At 39.7% G+C, this 21,790-nt stretch overlaps 1 protein-coding gene and 1 long non-coding RNA gene across 2 annotated transcripts in view; both read left to right on the forward strand.

Annotated features, from left to right (window-relative positions):
• Positions 1 to 4,904: 4,904 nt before the first annotated feature.
• Positions 4,905 to 5,972, forward strand: LOC136708130 (uncharacterized). Its single transcript, XR_010804319.1, has 3 exons — positions 4,905 to 5,043; positions 5,234 to 5,436; positions 5,668 to 5,972. It is a non-coding gene; the product is annotated as an uncharacterized lncRNA (long non-coding RNA).
• A 4,177-nt stretch (positions 5,973 to 10,149) lies between these two features.
• The window catches only part of plecb (plectin b), a 144,158-nt gene continuing 132,517 nt past the window's right edge, over positions 10,150 to 21,790 (forward strand). Inside the window, exons 1-2 of the mRNA XM_066682344.1 lie at positions 10,150 to 10,430; positions 15,935 to 16,130. Of these exons, the coding sequence (XP_066538441.1) occupies positions 15,938 to 16,130 (193 nt within the window). The 5' untranslated portion in view covers positions 10,150 to 10,430; positions 15,935 to 15,937. The remainder of the gene's footprint in view (positions 10,431 to 15,934; positions 16,131 to 21,790) is intronic.

Raw genomic sequence — 21,790 nt, forward strand, 5'->3', positions numbered from 1 at the left:
ATGTACCCAGTGCTACATCTGTTGTAAATATGCTTACAGACCACCTACAGTCCAGAATGTTATCAAGGCAAATAAAGTATTTAATGGTAGTTACAGCCCAGAAAGCCTTTTGATAGAGTTCTTACAGTGGGAGTGTAAATATGTTCTGCTTATTTATTCTCACTACTCAGTATGTTCTAAAACACTATTTGAAACAACAATGAGCCTAGGGAGGGTGCTCAACATCCTGTCGCTGGTTCATGGTTTGTCCCTCATCTGAGTCACAAGTCACAGTCAGTAGGTACTCACTATTACTAAATGGGGATTACCATTGCTGATGCAGATTTATAAAGCCATGTGTGGCACCTGGAAGATGGACCGAGTAGACTTACAAAGGCCTCGCTGCTGAACGTGCCCCTTTCCCTTGGTGAGGTCACTTCGAACTCTATCCAGCTTCCAGGGGGCTCGGGCCACACCATGATTATGAGCTCAGTTTGAAACAACTACTTTACAGTCCTAACATCTAGACCACAACAGAGTTCTGAGTGGATACAATCTGTTGCCATAAGAGTAATGACCACCTGCAGGTTATTGTGTGTATATCCTTAAAGACGTGTGTGCTATTACTCCAACCTAAAAACAGTCTTTTGGTCGCACTGCAGCAGTACAGTAAGACTGTGGTGCAGTTGAAGCACATGGTGGTTAATTAGAACAGTGCCGTGGAATAAGAGAGGGGCCCGGGCCTAATGAAAACTCTTCACTAAAGCCACTATGGCTGAACCACATCAGACCCACAAGAGCAGAGGCACAATACGCTTTCCATGTTGTCATTGCCCATTCCTGGAGAGAAGGAAAATGTGCTGCTGTTTCACTGTTGGATCAAAACCTTAGGAGCCCTATCATGCTAAATGTCAATCTGACCATTAAGGGACAGGGATGTGACTACAGTGACCGCAGCACAAAGACTGCATTTCACACACTTCTGGGATTCAGTTGCTTCAACTGTGGGTATATTTAGGTTCGGAGATCTGAACACATTATGAAAGGATTTTACAGTCTCATTATGGGACAAAACATTTCCTCTATCTTTACACAAATGTGTTTGATTTAAAATGGTTTACCTCTCCAGTCCATACAGTCGGTATATGGTAACGAAGCTGCCAAAGTAGTTACATCTATCCACCCATTCAGACTTTAGCACCATCCATTGATGATCTGATCAGTCGGTTTCATGGACACTGTAACAAAAAAACTAAAAAATTCAGAAAGATACAGAGAAATTTGAGAATGCCTTTGTAAAAAATGATTATACGATTATTAAAGCATGTCCTAAGTGGGCCTAATGGTAATATTAAGGGAATTATTACATAGGTTCTTCCACTAAATTGAGGGCTCATGTTACAGAGGATTTCTAAATATATTTCATTTCAATTTCTCTTAAGAAACAATCTTTTAGTGTCTGATCAGAGCGTGATCTAAAATGTCTGTGTGCTCTTCTGACATATTTTTGCTAGGAGCTATTGTTGTCAGTAATAGTGAATCGGGTGTGTTGGGTAACGATGACCATGTGAGTGTGTATTTGTGTGTTATTCAGAAGATGTTTGCATAGAGCACTCCTCCCAACAGCTGGTGCCCATCTGCTCCAACATATGTTCCTATGGAATTGATAAGACAATGGGAAAAAGAAGAGATGAAGAAAGAAAGAAAATGGAATGAGAAATAGAGCAAGAACTGAGCAAATAGAAAGAGAGAGGAGATATACATTTTTTTTAAAGTTCAATGAGAGAGAATGAAAATGCAGGGGGGGGGGGGGGGGGAGCAGAATGAGATCTCTATTGTCCAATCACTAGAGCCATAATCAATCATAGACCAATTTTGAACGAAATGTTAAAATGCACCGGTCTAGAATTTCACAGAAATCGATTCTAGTTGGTTCCCAAACAGTTGATTATTTGCATCTTAAGTTTTTGGGAGTTGGAGTCGACTCTTGACCAGAGGTTTTAAAAGTTGAAATGCTTGGAGTCAACTTAGTCCCAGTTTGCAGGTGCCCACAGTGTATTTAAACAAAAAGCATTTGGCGTGACGTGACTTTATTTTTTTTTTTTTGAAAGTAATTTTTATCAGTTTATTTTTCATAATTATATTTATCTTTGGCCCTTACACAGTCTGACTCCAGAAAACCCATAGTCATGTACTATTAACTGATTCCCTAATGTGAATATTTATTATAATATTCAAGCAAATACATGTTTTATTATGATATGAATTAAAATATGAACCATATTTATGGGGACATTTGATAAATTCGGAAGAATCTGAATTACAGAAGCATACACGCTTAAATTTATGTTAGTTTAAGATCGGAACTAAAGGTTTTGATGGATTTATTGATAGATTAAAGGAGCATGACACTCTAAGCCAAACTGCAGAAGTGAGGCCCTGTCAGTTGAGGCTATCTCGTCTATGAATCACTGCGAGGCTATGCTCTTTTCTTCCAGTCAAGGTTTATGTAAATTACAGAGACTTCCATATTGCCAGGTTTCCATCAGTGCATTATGTAAAGTGTGGTTTGGTTTGGGTGACTGCTGTGTGGAAGTATGTCAGACACAAGCTTGAAAATGAAACACTCTATTTGATTCAGAGGAAATAAGCAAAAATGTGTTTGTGTGTTTCTGAAGTATGTGTACCATCTCTGATGAGGGGAGAATTAAAAGCAGTTACACAAGAAAATGTAAACAGAGCATTGTTCACAAAGTGAACACAATTAACACATTCTCCACAAAGAACACCCTGTTACACAATGTGTAGAGAAATAATTACTGGTGGGTAGCTTAATAGAACATAGTGGAGGGAAAGAGGTCAAGTGTGGCCTCTGCAAAATTGTGGCTCATTAAAAACATGCCCAGTTGCATTTCCTCCAAATAAGTTAAACAGTCCAGATAAGATAACGTAACTTTACGTGAAATAACGTGAACACAGCATGTTGTGAACTTGAAGGCCCAATTCAGACGGGATTAGTTTTACATGAGGAGCTGGGCTAATCTAATTTTTCCACAAGACGTCAGTAACGTTTATGGTGGATTGGCACTGGATTGGAAATAGAGGTGAAAATATCAAAAAGATGGGAGGGCTACTCGATTCCCACACTGCCGTCACAGTGTGGACCATACACAGCAGAGCTGCTGGAGTTTTTCAACTGTCACAACTGTTCTGAGATCAGCCCTCCCACCAAAAACAAACAGCCCTCAATGACTTTATCTTCTAGTCCTTCATAACAGATAACGGGCGAGAAGGTGTCAAAAAACTGTACTAATCCTTCACACAGTTATTATAACCGAAATTATAAACCGTTAAATGGTAACGACACACGTTTCTAGTGTGGGCAAAACATACCTACAGGTCAATTTGTTAAGCGTAGTGCATCGTTCAGCCGCTGAGCTTTTACTTAAACCGTATATTTTTAATCACTAACGCCTTCTTCAGCTCCTCCGTTCTCGAGAAATCCCGCGAAAAACTCTTGCGAGATATGACGCAATATTCATCGGACGGGGTTGATAAAACCGTTAATATAATATTTGCTGCTGAATGACTGAAATGGTCTATTAGGACGAAATTAAAACCACTGAGATACTCAGGTAATAATTACTTTGCCCCCACGTCCACAGGTAATAAACTAATCCCGTCCGAATAGGGCTTTACTGGATAATATCTCATTTGTCCACCTGAGGGCAGTGTTTTGTTGAAGTGAGAGGCCTATGGACTTTTTCATGTTTGTTCAAATACAGTTACGTTATCTCATCTGAACACAGTACTGTGTTTCTGTCAATAATTCATCATTGAAAGACTCACTGAAAGATTTGAACTCAGATTGGAGTGGGTTATGGCTCATTGCTATTGTGTTGTGCTTGGAACAGTTAAGTGGTGTCAGATGCAGCACTAGTCAGAACAGGGTTTGTAGGAATTTAATAATCGGTAATCTCAGGAGAGGTGCGGAACCATTTAAAAGCTTGTTAAAGCTTGTTTAAAACTGTATCATTGACTGGAGTGTCCCCTTTTTAACAGTTCTACTGTATTTTTTGTGCAGAAACAACATTTTTGTGGCAAAAAAAAAACGTTTTTTTTTTCTTCTTCATTTCTTCAGGTTTTCTAAGCAGGAGATTCTGTGTTAAGTCAAATATCAATCAGAATAGGTGGGCTTTATTTGAAAATCACTGGACTGTTGGATCTTTAAAGGAAAGCAAGGTTCCAGTCTCACTGAGAACATATGATGGTGGCTAATTCCATACAGTGGACATCTTTATTTGGATCTTATGTGAATTAAAAGCTGTGTGAGCTCAATCAATCAAAAAGGGGAAAAACATTTACAGTTTTGCAGTTTTTCTCTCTGAAACTCATACTACTTTATACACATTTTATTTCCAGGTTTTTCCCCTTGTGTAAAGTCATATAAGATAAAGTTTCAAGATATAATGCAGCATATGATGCTTGTTTCAAGGAATAATGTTTGAAATTAGCTTCAGGGTCCTGGGGTAGTGAGTTTGAGCCCTGCCTTGAGTCACTGTCTTTGAGGAGTTTGCTGTGTTTGTGGGGGGGGGTAAATATTTACAGAGATGGTTATTGACCGATAACGGTAGCTTTACAGTCAGACCGTCCAATCAGAGCGCCCTTCTCACTCAAGCGAACCAATCGGAGTAGGGGAGGGCGGGACTAGTTTGTGAACAAAACGCTTCTCGAATTCTATGTAAACTCTAGAAAAACAAAATCCCGGACATTTGTGAAATTCCGCCCGGACATTTTTTTAAGTCTAAAAAAGAGGATATGTCCGGGTAAAAGAGGACTTCTGGTCACCCTAGGTGTGAGTGTATGAGTGAATGTGTTAATGTGTGGTACCTTGCACTGCAGAGTGGACTGGAGCCCTGTCCAGGGTTGTATATCTGGTTAATGACTACTGGTTTAAGTGTGTACACAGTCTAATCAATTACTGTTAAGCTTATTTGTACTCATTCATTCATTCATTCATCTTTTAGCACTGCTCTAATAGAGGCTCTATTCTACCAATTACAGGTCAGTGGAGAATCAGAAGATCTGATGATATCATTTTAAGATAAAGATTTGTATAAGTTGCTATGTGGTTAAAATATATTTTCCTTATTTGAACGGACAACTTCAGATTTTGCCGTCATGTTCTAAAGGTTAGCGAAGTGTGATTGGGAATGGAAGGTCACCAATTAAATCCTCTTATTCCTCCCTGCAGAAAACTGGAATTGGGGACAATGCTGTTTCCTTCTTCAACATCTACCGCTGAGGCACCCTTGAGCAAGACACCTACGATATTTTATGGGAGACATGACAACGTTCCTCTCTCCTCTTCTCCAAGTTGTACAGAAGAAAAGCAGGATCTCTGCACGTACAAATATCTGCTAGAGTTTTATTCAGAGGGTTCTCCTTCCTGCAGAGGTTTGAATAACAAAACACCATATTATATTGCTATTAGTCACTTGTGTGAGTAATCTAATCTGAGGGTGTGTGCTTGATAATGAAATGTTAATCTAGCAGCTTCCTCACAGTAAACTCATTTCTATGTTATGGTTTGGTGATTGTGTGATGCACCATAATACCATGCCAGTAGTTTTAGAATTTTGTTATCCATAAATAAGTAATTCAGAGCTGTTCTCTGTTTATTCCAAGGGGGGCGTCCATGAGAGGAATAGTTGTGAATCAAGTAAGAGTTGCACCTATTTTGCTGTATGGCATTTGAGGGCGGAGGCAGCAGTTAGGTTCTCCTTCATTACAAAGTTTGACAGATTTCCAATGGAGACTATCAACGCACACTTATCTCGAGTTCCACTGTTATTAAATCAAAGGCAAATCAAAGTCTGACTGCCTGTAGGTACGCCTGTAAACACAGTCATTCATCGAACTTTTATTTTAATGTTTGGATGTTGATTGATGTTGATATGATTATAGTAGTGAAATATTTTAAAGACAATGGCTAGACCTTAATTGCTTTGCTAGAATTTCATTTTGTTTTGCTACAACCATGTATTAAATATGGGTCCTGTAGCTGCCTGTTTTGTACTTCATTGTACTTCACCTTATAAAGTTAATGATGACTTGGCAAGTTATTACAGCCCCAATCAGGGATGTCCAGAAATTGTCATGCAAAAATACCTATGTAACCCCATAGAAAATTATTTGTTTTAAAGTCTCAGAACTGTAATTCCCCAGTAGCACAAAAAAGTTCCTGAATTGAGCTTTAAAGCTTTTAAGACTAATTCAAAAATGTAATACGACACTTATGCAACCGTTTTGGTTGTGAGCAATTAATTTTGGAATAAGATCTTTCCTGCAGATTTCTAACTGGGTCTGTAAAGAGTGTAGGCTGTATTCAGTGGACAACTTGGAAACCCATTGTAGACTGTGTAACATGTTACCAGCTTCCAAAATGAGTATCAGGAAGATACATGACCCATCTTAGAGAAGGCACTCTTAACAAAGCAACAGAAAATCATCCTCATATTCAAAATGTGATTTTCAGTGATTTTTCCACAACTGTTTACAATGGGGTGGGGGGGCGGCACAGTGGTGCAGCAGGTAGTGTCGCAGTCACAAAGCTCCAGGGAGTTTGGTGTGTTCTCCCTGTGTCCGCATGGGTTTCCTCTGGGTGCTCCGGTTTCCTCCCACGGTCCAAAAACACACGTTGGTAGGTGGATTGGTGACTCGAAAGTGTCCGTAGGTGTGAGTGAATGTGTGAGTGTGTGTGTGTTGCCCTGTGAAGGACTGGTGCCCCCTCCAGGGTGTATTCCCGCATTGCGCCCATTGATTCCAGGTAGGCTCTGGACCCACTGTGACCCTGAACTGGATAAGAGCTTACAGATAATGAATGAATGAATGTTTACAATGGAGCAAAACAGCTGTCCAGTCTGAAATGTACTGATTGTCTTGAGTGAAAATAAAGGCAGCATGTACAAAGTCATTCAAAATTTGAATGACATCATGCTAATGCACTGTGGAGAATTCAAGATTCTTTTATCAGTTTGATACTTGACGATCCAAACAAATTGTTCCACTATCACAAAATGTTCTTCAATTGAGCCTAAATGTCCAATCAGATGGCAAAGTAGCCCATTAAATGGATGCAAAGGAACATCTGTGGAATGCTAATCTTTGGGTCCAGCTGTACTGGCTTCCTCCTAGTTATACTGACTGTTGTTTAGTGGACTTTATGGATTTGATAGCTGGAGAGGCTGAGGCCACACACAATAAACATCTTTTAACCATTTTACCCTATTAACTAGATTCTCTCTCGTAGAAAATATAACATGGAAATAATGAGCCTCAATATAAACTTGATTTTCCAAAACTATTCTATTTAGCTAATAAAATGGCAAGCATTCAACACATCACTAACATCTTCAGATGAGTACACTCTTATAATTCCTAGAAAGCATGCGTTTACCCATTTTCACCAGCAGAGTGTACTAAAGACAAAAGGTATACTAATTCATTTGTGCCCATGGAGGAGAACCTGTGCTGTGCCCCTTCATCTTAACTCACTAGTTGCAGTTAAACTTTCTATAAGCTGCTGTGTTGTTCAGAATAAAAGATTTATTTAGATGTGTCTAATGTACTGTTGCATTCTCTAATCTTACTATGAGGAAAGTAAATAAAATTATATCTGGGGGGAAGCTCAAGTAGTTCCCATAACACACACCACCCACATTTGTTGCAAGAAATTGTTCATATTTTACAAAGTTCAGGGTTGGATGTAGTGGCCAAAACACTACATGCATTTTTTTTAATAAAGAGCTTTTAGGTAAAGAGTCATTGTCAACTTTGATAAATTCACTATATTAGTGTCAAATGTGGGACCTTGCTAAAGAGAGCTTAAGTAACTCCTGTGTGGATCCAAAGGGAAACAACTTTGAGGTCTGTAGGGAGCCAGAATTGGGCCAACCCTTTGCCTGAAATAGCTAGACAGCTATTAGACTTGCAGTAGCCACGCCAGGACCTTTGGGCCCATCAGACTGTTGAGGACAGTTCAACTCAGTGGTGCTCAGGGCAGCCACAAATGCTTAAAAGTGAAGCATTACAAATGAACATGGAAAGTTTGAAACTTTGAAAGAGCTGCACACTTAGCATTATTGAGGTAGCTCCTGGGGTGCAGGGGATAGTGCAATAGTGTATGTGTGGATTAAATGTAGAAGACACATTTTGTGGTACATTGTACAATGATCAGTAACTGCATATTTACATAATACACTGCACATATACATGGTACTTGAGGTGCTGTTGGCAGCACACCACAGGAACCTTAGCGTCTACCCCACTGACCCAGATGTCTATTACAATGGGGGCGGAAGAGCAAGGCAAAGTCATTTGCACTGCAGGAGCCAGAGAGCCAGCCCAGGAGCGAATTTGTGAGGCAAGGAGTGAGAGTGACAGCAAGGGAGAGAAGACCATGTCACCTCAGGGATGGTAGGCTCTTTGGGATTGGGGTGGGGATGTGGGGGTATGTTGTGTCTGGCATTGTAAGTGTCACTGGAGCTTTAAGGAGGAGGGGCTATGGAGAGCAGTTCACATGACACACATCCTTGGTTAAAGACAATGTTTACGACTGTGGGGAAACAATGTTCTATTGCATGTTTATTTACAGAACCTCTGCATCTTTTAAAGTGAAATGGAATGTTTAAGGGAAAAAATAACTAACTGGTTGAAATTTAACTTATTTGTAAACTTTATTGACTGAACTACCACAGAAATGCATTTGTTACTCAAATTGTTTAGTTCTTTAGCATTTATGGTCTATCGAATTTAGAGTCAGTTCCATCTACCACAAAAATAAAACAATATTACCCACCTATTGATAGTCACTGGTGCAGCAGGTAGTGTCACAGTCACACAGCTCCAGGGACCTGGAAGTTGTAGGTTCTAGTCCCGCTCCGGGTGACTGTGAGGAGTTTGGTCGTGTTCTCCCTGTGTCAGTGTGGGTTTCCTCCAGGTGTTCCGGTTTCCTCCCACGGTTCAAAAACACATGTTGGTAGGTGGATTGATGACTCAAAAGTGTCCATAGGTGTGAGTGTGTCAGGGAATGTGCGTGTGTTTGGCGCACTGTGAAGTACTGGCGCCCCCAACAAGGGTGTATTCCTGCCTTGCACCCAATGATTCAGGGTAGGCTCTGGACCCACCGTGGTGTCGCAGTCACACAGCTCCAGGCACCTGGAGGTTGTGGGTTCGATTCCCGCTCCGGGTGACTGTCTGTGAGGAGTTTAGTGTGTTCTCCCCGTGTCCACGTGGGTTTCCTCCGGGTGCTCCGGTTTCCTCCCACAGTCCAAAAACACACGTTGGTAGGTGGATTGGTGACTCCAAAGTGTCCGTAGGTGTGTGTGTGTGTTGCCCTGTGAAGGACTGGCGCCCCCTCCAGGGTGTATTCCCGCCTTGCGCCCAATGATTCCAGGTAGGCTCTGGACCCACCGTGAACCTGAATTGGATAAGTGGTTACACATAATGAATGGATGGATAAAGGGCCTTCATTTTAAAATGACGTGAAAGAATGCCTTGATATTAAATGATTGACGCATTCAGATGGTATACTATAATTTTAATTGGTGAGGCATTCCTTTTTAATACATTTAGTATAAAATATATAGAAATGTCATCACTTAAGAGCATTTATTTTGAAATGACACTATGTCTTGATATCTTCATGACTTGTGGCTTTTCTTTTTTCTTTTTCCATGTTATTACTGCTACTGGAAAATCAGATAGCAACAGTGATGCAGCACCTATATTCCTTTAGCCATTTTGTGAAAGGACACATGGGAAGTTCATTACCACAATGAACTTCTAAAATTTTTTTAAAAATTATTTTATGTTTCTTTTATACAAAGTTAAAAATATTGAACTGGAAAAACGGATTAATTTCACTTTTATTTCATTATTGCTAAGTTGAGCAGGCTAAGGAGGCTATGCTAGAAGCCATTTTGCTGTTCAGGTAATTAACTGTTACAGTGCAGATATGTGTAAAATATGTTCTGAAACAATGAATGAATATACCTTTAATTTAACCATTTAATGTACGCTAGGTAGTCTGGCGTTTCCTGCAGCAGCTGTACTCCAGGTAATTGAGAGAAAGCGAGAGAGAGAGAGAGAGCAGTGGTGTGACTGATACTCTCTTCTGAACCGTTCACTGCAGTCTGTTTTACTCTTTCGTTTATTCGGAGCTCTCTCTCTCACTCTCCACACACACACACACACAGCAGGAGGAGGATACTGCAGCAGGTCCTGCACTGACGCCTCCGCCCCTCCGACGGACACTGACTGTCCAGCTTCAAACGACGTGGACCAACGGCTGGATCTACTGGACCCTGCTGGATTCTAACCTACAGGAGCCTCCACCTGCCTTCTCCATGTGTCTGTGAAAGACAGAGTAGCGCCGCAACACATCAACGGTGAGCACCAAACCTAGTCTCTCTCTCTCTCTCTCTCTCTCTCTCTCTCTCTCTCTCTCTCTCTCTCTCTCTCTCTCTCTCTCTCTCTCTCTCTCTCTCTCTCTCATATGTACACTTGTCTATGGTTTCTCTCCTGTAGTGTAGCCTAGTCATTGCGCCGAAGCTTGGCCCTACCAAGTGCATGATGCCCCGTTTATTCTGTTCAGCCTCGGGGTCTGAGCTACACAAATCTGCTGAGTTGTCAATACAAGCTCGCTTCTATAAAATATCTGAAATTAGTCATTAGGTTTTCCACTTGAAAATGAACTGTGTAAAGTCTCCTCATGTTACTGTTCAAGTGGAAGCTAGTGTTAGAGTTCTACCACTTCATTTTTGACAGCTGGAATATTTCTATGATTTATTTAGCATTTACGCCTTATATTTAAGCCATATGCCACAGTAAATACACACTTAAGCTGTTTCATGTCAGCAGCCACCGATACTTTCATATTACTCAATGTCATGCACTATGCTTGAAAAGCTAAACTGCACAAGCAATATCCTTAACTCTAGAATAATTCTTGTGACACCTGCTTAGGCCTTTCATGACATAACTGACATAAACCTACATACACCTACAGAAAGGCTTATTCTAACAAGTGTCTCGGCACGTTGTACTAATGCAGCCATTATGAAAACTGACCCTTGTTGGGATAAGATTTGTAAAGATGTTTTAGTAGGTTTATGTTATTTGTCATCAAAGGCTTGTGTTGATGTCATGTAGCTTCATGAACCTTCACTTTCACTTTACCTTCAGTAAATTGTTTCAGACTTTGTCCTTATACTTATAAAACTACACAAAAGCGATATTTCCTTCTACCATGTCATGAGAGCCTATGAGAACACTCAGTGGACCAGCCTCTGTGTGATTACCTCTCATAATGTCTCCAAAGAGTTCTTCTAAAGCCTTCTGATGTGAATGGGATGCTTCCATCAGCTATCAAGCATAGTTAATGGATGTTTACTCTGCTATTTGCAACTCAAATGTGGTCTCAGATGCTGTAGCAGCAAAAGATGGGCCTCTTTTATCACAGCTGCTTCATGCATTTATCCTTTTGGTGATTTATGAAAGCAAAGCTGTTGGATGTAAGAGTGGTGTTTCCCCGTTCTGCAGTAGTGGGCTGTTTCCTGTGCTATTATTAAAATTTGTAAAAGTTGTAAAAAATAATGTGAACGTTTTAAAGAAAATGCTAGCATTAGTACCACAATGGGCTTCACCATAGAATGGTGCTTCAGGAAGTAGACTGGTGCTTCAGGACATAGACTGGGAAACAACTATGTAGAACACTATTAGTCTGAGCTATATTTGCACTGGGATACCAGTTTCATTGTTGTGGTCTTGGCTGAATACTAACACGTTAAAACATTTACTCATTCATTCATTTATCCTCTGTAATTCCTTCATCCTGATCTGGATCGGGATGGGTCCGGAATCATTGGTCACATCACCACGCAGGATATGTTTCAGCTGAATGTTCCCTGCTCCATTGTTTTCATTGTTGATATATGAAGCAATATGTACTTGTACAATGGAGTAGAAGGTTAATACAGCGTACGTTTATTAAAATGTATTCTTCTCCTTTATCTCTTCAATAACAGCAGCAGAGATACAGCAAGAAACCAAGAACAGGCCTGTGTTAGACAAGTGCACCCAGCCAAATAGCAAACACCCACGAAGTCAGCACTTTTACAGTATAGTACTCTCAGTTACATTCAGCTGTTTAAACCCGGTACTGCAGGACATTTCCAGGAGCCTGGCGAGTGCTGACATATACTTATATCGTGCTCATTTATTGATTACTACATTCATTCAGTCTGAGAGTGCTCCTATAGAAGCCATTCACACTAAGGGTCTGTGTGAAGTGTACATTAAATTAGATTAATCAGGAGAACTGGGTATTTTCCATGGCGTAACAGATCTTAAGTTGGTCCACAATGGGAGCTGTGGGTTGATTCCAGCGTTTGTATTTGCATGTATCATTTATAAAAATGACATTCATTCAAAAAAGATTAAAGAGAACCATAACATTAATTTCTTTAAAGTTAAAATAGAATAATATAGTATAGATATATTTGCCATACACCCACCATCACCTAAACATTCTGCTCCCCTAGCATTTAATAAATATGTATAAATGTAGATTATTCATTCATTCATTCATTATCTGTAACCGCTTATCCAGTTCAGGGTCGGGGTGGGTCCGGGGCCTACCCAGAATCACTGGGCGCAAGGCAGGAATACACACTGGAGGGGGCGCCAGTCCTTCTAGATGTAGATTATCTTTTTCTTTATTTTAAATTGGGCAGAATCGGCAGGAGTTCTGAGTTGCAGTGTACGTTGGCCTGTTCTCCCCAGAGAGCCTTATGTCTTTGTTGACCTCTTATATTGTTAAATATACACACATAATTCTTGAGTAGATACAATATTGTAGTATATTTCAACCAAAACACTAGTTCACTACTGTTTCAGCATTCTTTTAGTGTGCTTGTTATTTTGTATTATGTTTTTCGCAATGATTTTTATGTTATGCATCTATACGTCTGGGGCGGCACGGTGGCGCAGAAGGTAGTGTCGCAGTCACACAGCTCCAGGGGCCTTGTGGGTTCGATTCCTGCTCCAGGTGACTGTCTGTGAGGAGTTGGTGTGTTCTTGCTGTGTCCTCCGGGTGCTCCGTTTTCCTTCCACAGTCCAAAAACACACGTTGGTCGGTGGATTGGTGACTCAAAAGTGTCCATAGGTGTGAGTGAGGACTGGCGCCCCCTCCAGGGTGTATTCCCGCCTTGCGCCCAATCATTCCAGGTAGGCTCTGGACCCACCGCGACCCTGAACTGGATAAGTGCTTACAGATAATGAATGAATGAATCTATACATCAGACTATCAAATCGCACTACGAATAGTATTTGCAATCTATGTCCTAGTTTGAGGGTTTCTTCGAACACTGATGTGGAGAGAAGTATTCTTTCTTTGTTTCTTTAACCATTTTATCAACAAACCGCTCCATTTCGTTATGCAGAAGGAAAATCAACCAGCCTTTTGCAGGAGGTTGACTGTTCATGTTGTTTTCAGAAAGCACCTTTACTGAAAACATGGCTGACAGTGTGCACTGTATACTGGGCAGTTAGTGTTTGCATGTCATGGTTAAAGTCCTAGAACATCCTCCCTGATAAGAATGTTTTTCATAAAGTAAGTATGTACTTAAAACATTTATATCAGTGTATATTACATGTCCTAATCTCCTATCAGACACGCTTTACTTAAACTCACAATATATCTCATGAATTATGCAAATGTTTTTAAATACACTTGTCAGACCCAGGGAATGCTTTAGTTAATCATTAACATTTGGAATAGTGAATGTTTGTGGGTAGTTTACTCTTTAATATGTGTCTTTAGTGACCCTAGTTGAGTAACGGTACAGAGTCGTCATCTCTACTTCCAGGAAACCTTTCATTTGGTGTGCTGCCAGGCAGGTTCAGCATGCACCACTGGGTTTAAGTGCTTTTTAGACAGAGAGCAGGGTGGAGATGTAAAAATTCACATCTGCCTGATTTTACCTCAAATTGCTTTGATGGGATTGTTAGTTAAAAAAGAAAAGAAAAGAGAGAAAGGTTAAGTAGATGTTTGGCTTTTTGTTTGCCATATGATATACTTATTGACTGAATATATGTATGCATTTGTTTGTCTCACGAAAGCTTATAAAACAATTTGTAATCGGTAGTGCTGCATGCAGTGGCAGTTCCCCTGGAGGTGTAAGCACAGTGGTCTACGTGTCTGCTCTTTATGCAACAGAGTGGGGGGAGCACAGTGCCATAGCGAACACACAATACTACACCAGTAAGAGTCTTATGACAAAACTCCTAAAAATGCATTCACATGTAGCACTAACACTGTTTTACCTGAGGTTTCAGGTAAATTAATATATTTTTTATAATTTTGCTAATATAATTATTATTGTAGTAATAATGAATAGCAAATAAGTAAACAAGCAAATGGTTTTCTTTTTCAATTAATCAAATATTATTTTTACATGAACAGAAATACTGTGGCCTGGGACCCTACCTCTACTGTGCCTTTTTTTAGCAATCATAATATATTCATTCGTTCATTTTCTGTAATCGCTTAACCAGTTCAGGTTCACAGTGGGTCTGGAGCCTACCCAGAATCATTGGGCACAAGGCAGAAATACACCCTGGAGGGGGCGCCAGTCCTTCACAGGGCCGCACACACCCACACACATTCACTCACACACTCACACCTCCGGACACTTTTTTGAGTTGGCAATCCACCTACCAATGTGTGTTTTTGGACTGTGAGAGGAAACCGGAACACCCAGAGGAATCCAACGTGGACAGGGGGAGAACACACCCAACTCCTCACAGACAGTCACCCGGAGCAGGACATGAACCCACAATCTTCAGGTCCCTGGAGCTGTGTTACTGGGATATATATATATATATATATATATATATATATATATGTATACAGGGGTTAGACAATGAAACTGAAACACCTGGTTTTAGACCACAATAATTTATTAGTATGGTGTAGGGCCTCCTTTTGCGGCCAATACAGCATCAATTCGTCTTGGGAATGACATATACAAGTCCTGCACAGTGGTCAGAGGGATTTTAAGCCATTCTTCTTGCAGGATAGTGGCCAGGTCACTACGTGATGCTGGTGGAGGAAAACGTTTCCTGACTCGCTCCTCCAAAACACCCCAAAGTGTCTCAATAATATTTAGATCTGGTGACTGTGCAGGCCATGGGAGATGTTCAACTTCACTTTCATGTTCATCAAACCAATCTTTCACCAGTCTTGCTGTGGGTATTGGTGCATTGTCGTCCTGATACACGACACCGCCTTCAGGATACAATGTTTGAACCATTGGAAGCACATGGTCTTACTGGTGCAATGTGCAATTAATGAAGATTGGCCACCAGACTGCTCCAATTTAGCCATGAAACCTCCCACACTAAAATGACAGGTGTCAGTTTCATTGTCTAACCCCTGTGTGTGTATATATATATATATGTTAATTATTTACTTAATTAATTAATTGTCTGTTAACGCTTATGCAGTTCAGGGTCGCGGTGGGTCCAGAGCCTTCCCGGATGCACTGGGCGCAAGGCAGGAACACACCCTGGACTGAATATATATAGTCACTGTTCATTAAAAAACATATATGTACAAAAAATAAAATAGTAACTTTAGAGGAGAAGGAAATAACCATGTCAATGTAAACAGATTTTATTCCTCTGTTTCCTGTGTTTCATCTGGACCAATCATAATGAAATTTTCACACAGAGTGAAGGACAGCTGATGTGTTCAAATTTTGTAGTAAACTAAAAAAACTGACAAAAGTGGAGATACATGTTTTATACTGGACAGCGATGATATAGAAATTAGGTTGATGGATAATGATGAACCAACACCAAAACCAACCTATATGTATGTATCTTGTAGGGAATGGCGACAGGCCGCAGGGAGAGGCACAGGGAGCTGTCTCTGAGAGATGAAAGCTCCAGTGAGAAAAGTAGCTCCCCCTGTCCGGGAGACACACTGCCCTGGAATCTATCCAAGCACCAGAGGGTCAAACGCTCCAAGTCTGCTTCGGCTGAGGTGCTGGATCCTGCTGAGAGGGCCGTCATTCGCATTGCAGGTAAGCCACTCACGTCCCTCCAGCATGATAAGCTTGGCCAGGTTAAGGTGACTCAACAGAGCAGTGCCACTTGACTCACAAGATTCAGCCAATAGGAAATATGGCCTATTGTACATCCTTCACATGGCTAATACAATCAGCTCTTAGGCGTGTTCAAGATTTCAACAATAGACAATAGCTGGAGCAAATATCCCAGTTAACCCACCTGTTAAAAGTAAACACGACAAGGTTGATTTAGTGATGTTTATATGAATGGTTATTTTTGATATTTTACCTAATTGATAACTGTTTAAATGTGACATACAGGACATGATGGTATTTTACTTATCTACTGTAGTGGATAGTGATAGTGGACAAACTAACATCTAGTAAATAGAAACTGAAGCGCACAATATAAAGTACAGTACAGAAATCAGAGACCATTTTCATTCAAAACATTCATGAAGTTCAAAAATTTTCAGGAGATATTTCTGAGGAGTGGAAGGTCAAAGGTCAAAAGTGAAAAAACAGAACTGTAGCTCAAAAATGATTAGGAAAAAATGGAAGATAGATAAAGAAAGAAAGAAACAAATATGTGAACTCCTAATAGCCTTGCAAGACTTGAAATACTGACCAACACTGTCCCCATATAAGCAGTTATTAAAGCTTAAATCTAAGCGATTAAAAAAAAATCCACAGATGTTTCTGTCCATCCTTCTACTGTAGAAGACCACTCAGTGCTAAGTGTTTGAAAGGATATATGCCTGTCACAATGCATTAACTGAAAGAAATAAGCACATAAGTTGACAGTGTTCTCAAAACATAGTACAGTACATGCCCCAGTCCAGACTTCAACATTATTAGTTGATAGCTGATTTCTGAAACTGAACCTGAAATCAAGTTAAAAAAGAATGGAATTATTAACAAAAGCAAGGAGCAGACAAAATATACACCAAAAAACAATATCATATTTATCATATTTGGTTCTTCTGTGCAATTCTGAGTATTTTTCCTGTTGCTGAGAAATAAATAGCTTTATGACTTCTTTGACTGGAAATGACATACAAGAAGTGACTGACAGCAGTGTATATAGTATATATACAGCGTAATCTTTAACACCTGTTATTAAATATGTGCTGACATGAAGCATAAAAGGCTTTAAACCAGAAAATGTTTTATATGTTTATGTTATCATGTAATGAAGTCATCTGTCTCACTCAGAGTTGGTCACACATTAAGCGCAACAGAAAATGTCTATGGCTGCTGTTCTGATAACCAGTGTACGTGTCATTATGCTGTCATACATACCTTTTACTGTTTATGTCCAGACTGCTGTATTTCACTGTGTAAAATCTTTATCAAACTGTCATTTAGATCATGTTCATATAGTCAGTTTTTGAAGAATGAATTCAGCCTGGCTATTTTCTCTTCTGTCTTCTCTGCATTGTAGTTTTAAGCTTAGCCTCTATGTCTCGCTGTGTGTAGAACTGATACATAGTCTTACTCTGCAGCTGTAGTAGGGTAGTGAATTTGTGGTACTTTAGCAACATTGTCTTCTGTCTTGTCAGCGCATACACACACTCAAACATACACATATGTCTTACTCATACTAGTGAATGTCATCATGCAGAGATTTCAGTTCGGAGCAACAGCTGAGCTATGGATCAAAGCCAGGTTTTTATATACAGAACTACAGACATGATAATCAGTGTTGGGATTCCGTTTTTTCTATATTCCTAATTAAATTCTACATTTCTTTGATTTGGTTGCAGAGTCTGAATATAGTAGGGTGATTTTATGATAACTTTGAAGAAGTAATTATTACATCAAAATAGTAGCAAACAGTATTTATATGTGATTTATTTATTTATTTAATATTTTATATCATATTCTGTAAATTGCAGTTCACTTGACATGAACCGGATTGATTTTTAGTACCTGAATGAACCATATGCCCCATAGAGTGTCTCACATGAAGGTGGTCATCTTTAAAGCCACTATGTGTTAGTGTAATGGCTCTTTCATAGCATCTAGAAGATTCTAAAAAATGACAGATTGCTCCTTTTAAGTAAGGCCCTGAAGCGCTGCTATATTACATTGTGATCAGGAAGGTGTCTAATATGCAAGCTCTACAGTAGTGGTTCTCCAACTGTGGTATGTGAAGCAACAAGTGGTGGTACAACCAGATGACCTCCAAAAAATATGACCTACTTAATTAAAGAATTAATTCATAACTAAAATCTGAAAATTAAACATGTTCATGTGTAAACTACATAATGTTTCACAGTTTTCATAATTAAGCTTTAATAAAATCCGTTTGTCTGTTTGTGTTTAAAAAAAAACACAACATGGTCTACGAATAAACAATAGTTCAGTCTGTAAGTGAAGGACTGAGCAGCGGTCCCCTGCTTCTTTTTTTCCAGGGAGGGAACACGATCTCTCAGTATTTTGCAAAATCCATGTAAATAAAGGCCAATTTCAGATTCTTATTGAATGTATGTAAAGGCTAGAGACAGACTTGAGCAATTTGGAGCAAAATGAATGAGAAAACAAACTGAGCCCAACCCAGCGAAACACTCCTAAGCCCAGCAGGACTCAGTCTATAGGCATAAAAAAAGAGAGTACACTTACAATGAAGTGCATCAACATGGCCGATTTATTAGATCATTAGAGTAATTAAACACTGTTTAACAGCACCATGCCTCCTTCTCCTACTAATACAAGTGCTGGGAGCCACTGGGAGCACCTGCTCCAAGCGCTGCGCTGTTTGGCGGGTTTTGGTGTGATAATAAGTGGTACTTGCTCTAAAAAGTTTGAGTATTTAATGTTAACAATAAGCCTAAATTTACTACATGTTTTGGCCAAATATTTCAGTAATTTATATAATCAAGGGTATTGATTATATATATAATATATATGATATATAATCAAGGGTATAAGGCGATGCATATTGGGAGTTGAAGTCCTGTCAGATAAGTAAATATAAAAATATCATTGTTAAATATTTCTCTAAACAACAGCCACTGCTGTTGGACATGTCATATAAACAGTAGATTTGACATGCAAGCAACATTATTAACTTATGTATAGGGAAGGTAAGGATGTAAGGATCTAGTGTCACACTGGCTTTGCTATTTCAGCAATTATGTCACTTAAAATGTGTACAATCACTAATCCGTTAATTGTTTTAGAACATGTTTTTTCTCTCTGACTACTATTTGTAAACCATTTGAACACCTGGACCTGAGGCTGCTGAGTCATGACTGGCTGATACGGTGTAGTAAGTGCAGAAGTCATTGGGTTCACTTATAAAAATGACATCAGCCAGCTGTTGTCAGAGCTGTAGCTGGAGGCTGTGTGATGGTTATAATGGCCTCCATCTGATTCAGGCATATCAGCTAACAGAGTCCTATTGATGACTTGATGACAGAACTCGTGTGTGAGCTTTCATGTGTGTGATGATGTTACTTAATTGTGTGTAGAGAGAGAGAGAGAGAGAGAGAGAGAGAAGGCTAGCTGCAGGGCAAGTCATTACTTAACCTGCTAAAAGCTTGCTGAGTGCCAGAACATTTCAGAGAGCAGACGCCAGTGATCTCACCCAGCCGCCCCCACTGAATCAACACAAACACACAAACTACTGAGAGAGTGTTATAAACACACACAGCAGAGGTATTATAGTCAGATATCTCAGTGGGAAAAAGGACAGCTGGAGCGTCATGTGCTACTGCCACTGATACTCATTGGGCCTGTGCAATATAACCTTTGGTAATCATTATCACATTATTGCTAATTAATTAACATATATAGGAAATGGCTGCAATATAAAGATAATCCTACTCACTGTGTGAATTATTCAGGATGCTTAAATACTGTAATATTCCAGAAGTTTAAGTCAAAAATCATGAGTGGTTTTGGTAAATATAAAGCAAGTCCAGCATTGAAAAATATCACAAGTTCAGAGCTAGGTGCTAAAAATTAGCATGCTGTTCCAACTTTGACCAACAGGGGTCATTTAAAAAAAAAAAAATCTCTTTTAATCATTCACTGGTATTTAATAAACCAGTTTGTTTAAACACTGAACTAAATGCATAACATTATATCAGTGCTGTGCAATTAAAAACATCTTAATGTGTGTTATGTGTATTTTTAGTTTGCTAGATCATTTGAACACTGCAGCTGTTCTTCACATTGTGTGAGATTGTCATGATGAATGGACCAATAGAAATGCTACAAAATAGCTTGGAATAAAATTTTTTACACTGACTTACATTAAAAGTAATGAAGTATGAGGTATTTTCTTCTCCTGCAAAGTTACTATTTTGGCAGATACATGTTTTTTATTGGACAGTGATTAGTGACTATACACACTGTTTATACATTCTGCCAGAAGTATTCACTCACTCATCCAAATCATTTAATTCTGGTGTTCCAATCACTATCATTTTGTGAAAAATTTGTTCGTTCACAGGAGCTCAAAGAATTCCAGCGTTGCACCCTGATAGGATTATACCTGTGTAATAAGAGCAGTCATGAAATTTCGTCGCTCCTAAATATCCCACAGTCAATCATCAGTGGTATTATAACAAAGTGGAAGTGTTTGGGAGCAACAGCAACTCAGCCATGAAGTGGTATACCATGTAAAATGGCAGAGCCGGGTCAGCAGATGCTGCGGTGCATAGTGCACAGTGGTCACCAACTTTCTGAAGAGTCAATTGCTACAGACCTCCAAACATCATGCGGCCTTCAGATTAGCTCAAGAATTTTGCGCAGAGAGCAGCCACATCCAAGCTTTTTATCACCAAGCACAGTGCAAACCGTCAGATGTTGTGATGTAAAGTACGCAGCCACTTGAAATCATGCTTCTCTATCTGGCAATCAGATGGATGAGTCTGGGTTTAGTGTTTGTTAGGAGAATGGTACTTGTCTGACTGCACTGTGCCATACATATATATTTTCCCACAGCTCCATGATCCTGGAGTTATGAGATCGAGGCCAGCCTCAGGTCACTGTCTGTGAGGACTTTGTTGCTTTCTCCCCTTGTATGCGTGGGTTTCCTCCTACTGTCCAAAAACACATGTTGGTAGGTGGATTGGCTGTGTAAAATTTAATATGGCAAAAAAATAGAAAGCGCAAAGTACAAGTGGTTAAAACGATCAGTCCAAACGTTTGTGCCTCACTGCTGAGTGGCTCCCTTTTGGTTTTCACAAAGTCCTGTTCTCAACAGGAGCTGAAACCTCTTGTGGGTTGTCACAGGTTTTCCCATATAAGCCCAGAGAACAGTGCTAATTTGTGAAAAAGGCACAAATTAATTATCCTGGTGTTGTGGGTTCAAGCCTTGCCTTGAGTGACTGTCAAGAAGGCGTCTAGTGAGTTGTCCACTTGTCTGTGTGGAGAACTTAAGTGTCTGCCTTTTTGCACTCACAGAGTTAAAAAAAACAAATTGGTAAATGTACTGGTTGCTTAAATGTGTCCATACGTGAGAGGGAATGGTTGAGTGTGTGATGGTTTAGCAGCACAATCAGGGTGTGTCCCCATCTGCGCCCTGTGATTCTGTGGGTATACTTTGGAGCCACCGTGACCCTAAACTGGTTACGGAAGATGAATGAATGAATGAATGAATGAATGAATGATACATTTATTTTCTATAAATTAATTTCCAGGCCTATGTTTTTCCTTCCTTG

This window comes from Hoplias malabaricus, chromosome 10 (genome assembly GCF_029633855.1).
Source record: "Hoplias malabaricus isolate fHopMal1 chromosome 10, fHopMal1.hap1, whole genome shotgun sequence".
In the NCBI taxonomy this organism is placed as follows: Eukaryota; Metazoa; Chordata; class Actinopteri; order Characiformes; family Erythrinidae; genus Hoplias; species Hoplias malabaricus.